This window comes from Melanostigma gelatinosum (assembly GCF_949748355.1).
Source record: "Melanostigma gelatinosum genome assembly, chromosome: 10".
Taxonomy (NCBI): Eukaryota; Metazoa; Chordata; class Actinopteri; order Perciformes; family Zoarcidae; genus Melanostigma; species Melanostigma gelatinosum.
Genome location: NC_136643.1, coordinates 27139265 through 27149565, shown reverse-complemented (window position 1 = coordinate 27149565; position 10301 = coordinate 27139265). Strand labels below are relative to the sequence as shown.

Below are 10301 nucleotides of genomic sequence, written 5' to 3'. Positions count from 1 at the left end.
CACTAGTTCATCGTTCACTAGTTAATCGTTGAATAGTTCATCGTTCACTAGTTAATCGTTTAATAGTTAATCATTGACCAGTTAATCGTTCACCAGTTTATCGTTCACCCGTTCATCATTCACTAGTTCATCGTTCACCAGTTCATCGTTCACCAGTTCATCGTTCACTAGTTCATCGTTCACTGGTTCATTGTTCACTCGTTCATCGTTCACTAGTTAATCATTCACTCGTTCATCGTTCACTAGTTCATCATTCAATCGTTCATCGTTCAATAGTTAATCGTTCACTAGTTCATCGTTCAATCGTTAATCGTTCACTAGTTCATCGTTCACTAGTTAAATCAGCTGATGAATAATGAGTGTAGAAATTAATATATAAATATATAGTATATATATATTTATATATGCTATATATGTATTTATATTCATTATAAATGATGTCTGTAGAAACATTGACTTGTTATAATGTAATACTGTGATAATAAACTCTCAATATGTTGCAATATGCTCAATATAAATATGGTAATAATATGTTATTTTATATGTATTTATATATATATATATTTATTTATATATATATATATATATATATATATATATATATATATATATATATATATATATATATATATATATATATATATATATATATAAATATAAAGTTTGAATAATAATAGTAAAGTTTATTTATAAAGACACATAATTAGTGATTTCACTTTTGATACTTTAAATATATTTATCTGATAATAAATACTCCTGTACTTTTTACTTACAATAAGTTTAAACGCAGGATTATGAAGTAATAAAGTATTATTTACAGGTATTAGTACTGAATATTCAACACCAACGTTATGACGTTCCTCCAGCAGAGGGCGCTGTCGGCTGACATGTTCACTCATAAACATCACAACACGCGCATGCGCATTATCTCCTAGTCGACAGATTCGCTTGCGGAGTAAAACAGTATAAACTCGGAGCTTCTTCTTCTTATTTTTCTCGATGGCCGGCACTGCGCTGAAGAGACTCATGGCGGAGTATAAACGTGAGTGACACCTCCTCCAGCCAATGGGAGAGAACCGTTTCATGGTGGCTAACAGCTAAACTGACAGTCCCGTGAGCTCCTTGTAATCCTCCCTCACCAGACTCCATTGACTAAACGGGAGATTTAATAATGTCCTCCCTCTATTTACCGTCCTTTATGTATTTCAACATACATATATATATATATATATATATATAAGCTTTTTATATGAAGGGGGGAAGTAACTTTATTTCGGGGTTATTTTTAAACACCTAGCCGCTTCAACCGCGATAAGAGAACTCATTATATGAATGTTGTGAGCAGCTCGTCAGCGTCTCCAGAAGGTTCCTCGTAGACATAATGATGTAACTTTTAAAATAGACCTGGTGCTAGCTAGCCATGGCTACTAGGTTAGCTCTGATGATTAGCCTCATGGAGTCATGTGTTAACATACAAGTGTCTAAGTTAGCTTGAGCTAATGTGTGTTGGCTTGAGCTGATGTGTGTTGGCTTGAGCTAATGTGTGTTGGCTTGAGCTAATGTGTGTTAGCTTGAGCTAATGTGTGTTGGCTTGAGCTGATGTGTGTTGGCTTGAGCAGATGTGTGTTGGCTTGAGCTAATGTGTGTTAGCTTGAGCTAATGTGTGTTGGCTTGAGCAGATGTGTGTTGGCTTGAGCTAATGTGTGTTGGCTTGAGCTGATGTGTGTTGGCTTGAGCAGATGTGTGTTGGCTTGAGCTAATGTGTGTTGGCTTGAGCTAATGTGTGTTGGCTTGAGCTAATGTGTGTTAGCTTGAGCTAATGTGTGTTGGCTTGAGCTAATGTGTGTTGGCTTGAGCAGATGTGTGTTGGCTTGAGCAGATGTGTGTTGGCTTGAGCTGATGTGTGTTGGCTTGAGCTGATGTTTGTTAGCTTGAGCTAATGTTTGTTGGCTTGAGATGATGTTTGTTAGCTTGAGCTAATGTTTGTTAGCTTGAGCTAATGTTTGTTGGCTTGAGCTAATGTGTGTTGGCTTGAGCTGATGTTTGTTAGCTTGAGCTAATGTTTGTTGGCTTGAGATGATGTTTGTTAGCTTGAGCTAATGTTTGTTGGCTTGAGCTAATGTGTGTTGGCTTGAGCTGATGTTTGTTAGCTTGAGCTAATGTTTGTTGGCTTGAGATGATGTTTGTTAGCTTGAGCTAATGTGTGTTGGCTTGAGCTGATGTGTGTTGGCTTGAGCTGATGTTTGTTAGCTTGAGCTAATGTTTGTTAGCTTGAGCTAATGTTTGTTGGCTTGAGCTAATGTGTGTTGGCTTGAGCTAATGTGTGTTGGCTTGAGCTAATGTGTGTTGGCTTGAGCTAATGTGTGTTGGCTTGAGCTAATGTGTGTTGGCTTGAGCTAATGTTTGTTGGCTTGAGCTAATGTGTGTTGGCTTGAGCTAATGTGTGTTGGCTTGAGCTAATGTGTGTTGGCTTGAGCTAATGTGTGTTGGCTTGAGATGATGTTTGTTGGCTTGAGCTAATGTGTGTTGGCTTGAGCTAATGTGTGTTGGCTTGAGATGATGTTTGTTGGCTTGAGTTTATGTTTGTTAGCTTGAGCTGATGTGTGTTGGCTTGAGCTGATGTGTGTTGGCTTGAGCTGATGTGTGTTGGCTTGAGCTGATGTTTGTGAAGCTAGCCTGGAGCTAACCTGTGTGTCTGTGTTTCAGAGCTGACCCTGAACCCACCCGAGGGGATCGTTGCAGGTGAGACGGTCTGAACTGTTTAATGTGTGTTTTTACTTGGAGGTGATGTCACAAACCGGGCCGAACGGCCATGACAAAATAAGGGAGATGCATTCAATGAATCAGTTTAACAATTATTTATTAGGTTTAACCTCTTCCACCCCCCCCCCCCCCTATTTTGGAGCAAAAATGACGTACCCAAATTAAAATGGCTGTATCTGATGATATCAACGAGGTCTTGCCACAAAGAAAACCCCCTAAAGCGCCTTGTGAAAGTACCAGAGAACCTGCAGGTCATACAGAAACAGAGCAGTGGGCCTTTGAATATTGTTCCAGTATAAAGGACTGCCTGTGTCTGTAGGTAGAGAACAGCATAGGGCTGTGTAGCTATATCTATATATATATATAGATATATATATATATATATCTATATATATATATAGCTAGCTAGCACAGGAGGAAGGGATAGCACAGACAAATGGGGAGCACATCGGCCCATCGGGTCAAGGTGAAAAAAGAGGAAACGAGAGAGCATCAGACTGGGAAAAAAAGAGGAAATATGATGAAAAGTATGTGTGTCTGGGCTTCACTTGGATTGGCAACGCAGATTCCCCAAAGCCACAGTGCGTGGTGTGCAGTGAGGTTCTGGCTAACAGTCTGAAGCGCTTATTTACGTCGCCACCTGAACACCAAGCATGCCAGTGCAAGTCAAAAGCCCCTTACATTCTTTATATCCAAATTGGAGGAGTTACAAAACAGCCAAAAACAACTGGAGTCTCATTCATGTGTTGGTCTATAAATGACGCACTACGGGCTTCATATCTGGGTACAGAATAGCGAGAAAGGGGCTACCGCACACAATCGCCGAAGACGTGTGCTTGCCAGCTGCCAGAGAGATGGTGGAATGTATGATTGGGGAGAAAGAAGCAAAAAAGTTGGACATGATCCCGATGTCCAACAACACTGTGTCGCGCCGCATCGATGCTTTGTCCGAAGACATCCTGGCTACATTAGTCGCTCATTAATTGTAAATTAAATGTGATAATCTGCCTCTGAGCCTGTGCGTGTGTCCTCGCATCCGTATTGCTCTTTAAAAGTGACGCCTTGTGTCACTGAAAGTTATTGAAACTTTGTTGCAGTGTTTCAGGGCGTTTTCACACCTTCAGTTCGTTTGCTTTGTTCTGATTCAGGGATTAATATGATACAATGTTGCAGTTGCTCCTTTGTTCGGTTTGTGTTCACACTGCAACATTTAACAGCGGACTAAATCTTGTAAACAAATGCCACGCGCGAGCAAACTGTTCTCTCATTGGTCCGATTCTTATGCGGCTATGAAGGCTTAAAAGGCTCTGTTGCTTCTTTTTTTTTTATTATTATTAAGGGGGGGGGGGGGGGGGTGCGCGAACCCAGTCGGGATGTAGAAGGGGGTGCGCGGCCTAAAAAGTTTGGGAACCGCTGATATAGAGGATCAGGACTACACTGAGACTGGTTGAGGACCAGATGAAGTCCAGTCCTTGAGTAACGGTGTTTGTCTCTGCAGGTCCAGCTAATGAGGAGAACTTCTTTGAATGGGAGGCTCTCATCATGTGAGTACATGTCTGACAACAACAGCTGTTGGTGTAATGTTGTTGTTGTTGCGTGATAACATCAGTATAAACCACAGACTGTAAACAATGACGTCACTGCTGTATTTGGGTCACTGACTAACGAGACTTCTGAAGGTGATTTAAACTGATGAATGTGGTGAAGCAGCTCTTATTGAAGAACATCATCATATAACTTGTGAATCCAACTGTTACAATCTTAATTTCCATGATTGCAGTAAACATGAGTGTTCCTCTTTATGTAAAAGTATCCAGAATCATTTGAGACGTAAAACCTCATATCACAAGCAACAGTTACATCACGTGTTATGAAACACACATTCTGGTTCTCAGCAGACGTCCGTGGGAAATGATGGTCAGAGCCAGACAAAAAGTAATTCATCTCTTGTGTACCAAAACATTTCCGTACTTGGAGCTGTGTCCTATCAGAGGGCAAGGGGTCAAAATAGCATCACGACATGTCCTAATTAGGAGTCCAGATGTGTCCTGTTTTGGATTCAACAGACTAGTTTGATTGATGGAGCACAGCTAGAGGGGGCGTGAATCTAGACTATAAGAGTGATCTGTGTAAAGCAGTACAGGGGAGTCGTTTCAATGTACTGCACTGGTTGATGTTGGCTTGATCTTATTAAAACACTACCCGCTGGTTGCAACTCCAGTTTGCCGTCTCGTCTCGTCATTTTGCTCTTCAGTGCTCTTCACTCTTCAGTGTTTTACTTTAACTTCAGTCTAAAACATGTCCGGAGGTTCAACCACATACTTATGACCCATTTAACCTGCAGCTCATTCACAGTCCAACCGTTGTTGTCTTTTCAGTCGTGTCTTCAGTCTCCCAGACGAGGTTCTGTTGCGTGTTCGGTACTGGACTTGAAGACCCTCACGGGGTTCTAAGCCGGTTCTCCTGTGTGTTTCAGGGGTCCTCAGGATACCTGTTTTGAAGGAGGCGTGTTTCCAGCCCTCCTCAGCTTCCCGTCTGATTATCCTCTCAGTCCTCCCAAGATGAGGTTCACCTGCGACATGTTCCACCCCAACAGTAAGTTTGGTTCTTTTGGAACGTTTCTTTTGTAGTTGAGTCGTCACGTGCCATCTCCATGACAACAGAAACCTGCTGAGACGGCGTTCCGCTTCAAAGCCGTCATTTGGCGTGTCGGGACCCGCCGCGCTGCACCGTTAGCTTGCTGTTAGCACGTTGTTAGCATGCTGTCATTAGCGCTGTGATTAGTGGCCTGCAGCCTGAGCCATGATGTCACAGCAGGGAGACGGTCTGAGAGTACTGATTAGAGGACGAGGACGCTCGATGGTGACCCGTCATCATCATCACCATCACAGACACCAGCATGGCCCGGAGATGAACCTCCTACTGGAACTGAAGCGTCTGATCGTCATCAACAAACAGCAGCAGATAAGAAGAAACCACTTAAGAGCGCTACAGAGACTCAAACTGTCTCAACTCAAGGATCATTCTGAGCTTTAATATAAAACTTGATTTAAATAGTCACACACATGGTTGGTTCCTGCAGTAACAGTAGCTGTTAGAACCTGCAGCTGTCAGAGAGCATGAAGAACCTCCATGACAGGAAGCTGATCCCAACATGATAACACCGCCAGATGTTTGATGATGATCTCATTTCCTGCCTCAACTGACAGTAACATACGGTGCTTTTGTAGTAAATGTGAGGACACTCAAATTAAATTTTAGATAAATACAAATATCCTCCTTTTCTAAAGAACTCTGAGTCTTCACTTTCAAGAAAGTCTCTGTCAACACTAAAGCCTCTCTAGAAAAAGAGTCTCGACTTTCAGTGTAAGAGTCTTGACTTTCAGTTGAATTGACTTCTCTTTGAACCCGTTTCAGACTGGACCTTCTTCAGGTGTGTTGGTCTAATGCGACTGAAGCTGAACTAAAGTGTTTCTAGACTTCCTGTTGTGATACTAACTACTTCCTCCTCCTGTAGTCTATCCAGATGGTCGGGTGTGTATCTCCATCCTTCACGCTCCAGGTGACGATCCGATGGGCTACGAGAGCAGTGCAGAGAGGTGGAGTCCAGTCCAGAGTGTGGAGAAGATCCTGCTGTCTGTAGTCAGCATGTTGGCAGGTAAACACGGACGAAGGCTTCATGACATCAAACAGAACTGGAGTCATGCTGACATTTAAGACTGACACTCTTGTTTCCTCTTTGTTTCCTCCCTGTCCTCCCTCCTGTTTCCTCCCTGTCCTCCCTCCTGTTTCCTCCCTGTCTCCCCTCCTGTTTCCCCTTCCTGTTTTCTCCCCGTTTCCCCTTCTGTTTCCTCCCTGTTTCCCTTCCTGTTTCCCCTTCCTGTCTCTCCCCCTGTCTCCCCTCCTGTTTCCCCTCCTGTTTCCCCTTCCTGTTTTCTCCCTGTTTCCCCTTCTGTTTCCTCCCTGTTTCCCTTCCTGTTTCCCCTTCCTGTCTCTCCCCCTGTTTCCCCTTCCTGTTTCCCCTTCCTGTCTCCCCTTCCTGTCTCCCCTTCCTGTCTCCCCTTCCTGTCTCCCCTTCCTGTTTCCCCTCCTTTTCCCCCTTCCTGTTTTCTCCCTGTTTCCCCTTCTGTTTCCTCCCTGTTTCCCTTCCTGTTTCCCCTTCCTGTCTCTCCCCCTGTCTCCCCTTCCTGTCTCCCCTTCCTGTCTCCCCTTCCTGTTTCCCCTCCTGTTCCCCCTTCCTGTTTCCCCTTCTGTTTCCCTTCCTGTTTCCCTTCCTGTTTCCCTTCCTGTTTCCCCTTCCTGTCTCCCCTTCCTGTCTCCCCTTCCTGTTTCCTCCCTGTTTCCCCTTCCTGTTTCCTCCCTGTTTCCCCTCCCTGTTTCCCCTTCCTGTTTCCTCCCTGTTTCCCCTTCCTGTCTCTCCTCCTGTTTCCCCTTCCTGTTTCCTCCCTGTTTCCCCTCCTGTCTCCCCTCTGTTTCCTCCCTTGTGTCCTTGTTTCCTTCCTCAGAGCCTAATGATGAGAGTGGAGCTAACGTGGATGCGTCTAAGATGTGGCGTGAGGACAGAGATCAGTTCTATAAACTTGCTCAGAAGATCGTCCGGAGGTCTTTGAGTCTTTAGAGAACGAACACGTCACAAACATGGAAACCGATCACACAGAGCGCTGCTGAGACGGACGGATCAATAATCAATACACCTACGGACGGACTTCACTCACGTTTGGATCAATACAGAATCCAAACGTTACGCAACTTCAAATTTACTAAAAGTCGACAGAAGAAGAAAACCGGTCGACAGTCATGTGATCAGCCTCACGGTGACATCATCAGACCTGTGTGGACCGACAGCAGCAGCTCGTTTGCTGTTATTATTCATATCATCAATATTAATGTTTGATGCAGGTCACAAGCAAATACTGACGACCAGCACATAAAGCGATTTATTATATTATATTATATTTAGCACGAATCAATAACTATAGAATATATAAAATAGATCAGTAAAGAATACAAAGCTGACAACTTTCCTGAAGATTAGAAAAGTGTAGAAATAGGTTTCAGAACAATAACAAGTCTGAAGGTGTCTTTATTTTGAAAGTCCTGTAGGGCAGGAAGTCAGTGAAGTGAATGATAACCCTTTCAGAATTAAGGTTCATGTGAACGAGTGATGACGTTCAGCAGAAAACATGTTTTCATATCAGGAAGTACAGTGATTTCAGAATAAAGTCATCCACAGAAACAATGCACCAATCAGAGGGTTTGAATGAGAACCTTCAATGTGAAAAGCAACTAAGTCGGCATGTAATCGGATACTTCTTCTGCACAGTACTCTGAGTAGATAAACGCTTCTGTTTTTCATTAAACTACAACTTAAGGATCAAGTGAAGAGATGAATCGATGGTTACCTGCTGTTGTCGGTCTGATGAGCCTCAGCTGGTTTTATTGTGGCGAGGTGGTGATGATGATGAAGATCAGGAGCTCCTTCCGCTTCTCTCAGTTGGACTTTATGCACTTTATCTGAAGGACGATTGTCGGGTTCAGAGATTTTTAAAGTGTCGCTGGATGTTTTTCCGTCTGGTTTTAAAGTTTCAGACGACAGCAGAGTTTCTTTTAATTTGTCTTTTATTCTGAAAGAATAAATAGGAAATAAAACAGTCTCTGATTTTCACTTATTGATCTGTTGGACATAACAACCTGAACTGAAACAGCAAGAGTACTACGAGGCCTGAAGTATTTCTTACCGAAGTAAAAGTACTCATACAACAATCTAAAAACTATCAGCAGTGAAAGTACTGATTAGCTATCATTCACACCTTTGACAGCTGAGGCTCATGGGTAATGTAGTATTCAGAGACATCACCAGGTTAATGACCGCAGAAGAGAAGCGCGTGTGTGTGTGTGTGTGTGTGTGAGTGTGTGAGAGAGATTAAGCAACAGCTTCCTGTCTCAACCTGCCTCCAACAAATACACCATCAAAGAAGAAACGGTGACAGAGTGAACACAGACGGACCATTAGTGAGTGTGTGTTTACACACAAACTGTTATTACCTGTGTGTGTGTGTGTGTGTGTGTGTGTGTGTGTCGCTGTATTAAAGTAAACATCAGAAGCTGAAAGGCAAATAAACAGTGAAACTTAAAGTAAATATTTAATGTTAAAAATCTGTGGAGGCGTTACGTCTCAGAAACTGAAAATACTACGAGTAGAAATATACTACGAGTATAAATATAATAGTACGAGTATAAATATAATAGTACGAGCATAAATATAATAGTACGAGCATAAATATAATACGAGTATAAATATAATACGAGTATAAATATAATAGTACGAGTATAAATATAATAGTACGAGTATAAATATAATAGTACGAGTATAAATATACGAGTATAAATATAATACTACGAGTATAACTATACTACAAGTATAAATATAATAGTACGAGCATAAATATAATAGTACGAGCATAAATATAATACGAGTATAAATATAATAGTACGAGTATAAATATAATAGTACGAGTATAAATATACGAGTATAAATATAATACTACGAGTATAACTATACTACAAGTATAAATATAATAGTACGAGTATAAATATAATAGTACGAGTATAAATATAATAGTACGAGTATAAATATACGAGTATAAATATAATACTACGAGTATAACTATACTACAAGTATAAATATAATAGTACGAGTATAAATATAATAGTACGAGTATAAATATAATACGAGTATAAATATAATACGAGTATGAATATAATACGAGTATAAATATAATACGAGTATAAATATAGTACGAGTATAAATATAACCGTACGAGTATAAATATAATAGTACGAGTATAAATATAATACGAGTATAAATATAATACGAGTATAAATATAGTACAAGTATAAATATAACCGTACGAGTATAAATATAACCGTACGAGTATAAATATACTACGAGTATAAATATAATAGTACGAGCATAAATATAATACTACGAGCATAAATATAATAGTACAAGTATAAATATACGAGTATAAATATAATACTACGAGTATAACTATACTACAAGTATAAATATAATAGTACGAGTATAAATATAATAGTATGAGTATAAATATACTACGAGTATAAATATAATAGTACGAGTATAAATATACTACGAGTATAAATATAATAGTACGAGTATAAATGGGTGGAGGGTGGAGGAGACGGGTGGGGCTCAGGAGGTGAGGGCGGAGGTGATGGGTGGGGCTCAGGAGTTGAGGGTGGAGGAGGCGGGTGGGGCTCAGGAGGTGAGGGTGGAGGAGGCGGGTGGGGCTCAGGAGGTGAGGGTGGAGGAGGCGGGTGGGGCTCAGGAGGTGAGGGTGGAGGAGGCGGGTGGGGCTCAGGAGGTGAGGGTGGAGGAGGCGGGTGGGGCTCAGGAGGTGAGGGTGGAGGAGGCGGGTGGGGCTCAGGAGGTGAGGGTGGAGGAGACGGGTGGGGCTCAGGAGGTGAGGGTGGAGGAGGCGGGTGGGGCTCAGGAGGTGAGGGTGGAGGAGGCGGGT

At 41.8% G+C, this 10301-nt stretch overlaps 1 protein-coding gene across 1 annotated transcript; it reads left to right on the top strand.

Moving 5' to 3' along the window:
• The first annotated feature begins 908 nt into the window (after positions 1-908).
• Positions 909-8417, top strand: ube2g2 (ubiquitin-conjugating enzyme E2G 2). Its single transcript, XM_079277082.1, has 6 exons — positions 909-1042; positions 2707-2742; positions 4262-4307; positions 5240-5358; positions 6281-6421; positions 7269-8417. The coding sequence occupies exons 1-6, from the start codon at positions 1000-1002 to the stop codon at positions 7379-7381; spliced, it is 498 nt and encodes a 165-aa protein (XP_079133208.1). The 5' UTR covers positions 909-999; the 3' UTR covers positions 7382-8417.
• The last annotated feature ends 1884 nt before the right edge of the window (positions 8418-10301 follow it).

Coding starts and splice junctions, on each gene's coding strand:
- ube2g2 (XM_079277082.1), top strand. CDS start 1,000: ATGGCCGGCACTGCGCTGAAGAGACTCATGGCGGAGTATAAAC. Junction 4,308..5,239: donor GAATGGGAGGCTCTCATCAT/GTGAGTACATGT, acceptor TGTGTGTTTCAG/GGGTCCTCAGGATACCTGTT. Junction 6,422..7,268: donor TGTAGTCAGCATGTTGGCAG/GTAAACACGGAC, acceptor TTCCTTCCTCAG/AGCCTAATGATGAGAGTGGA.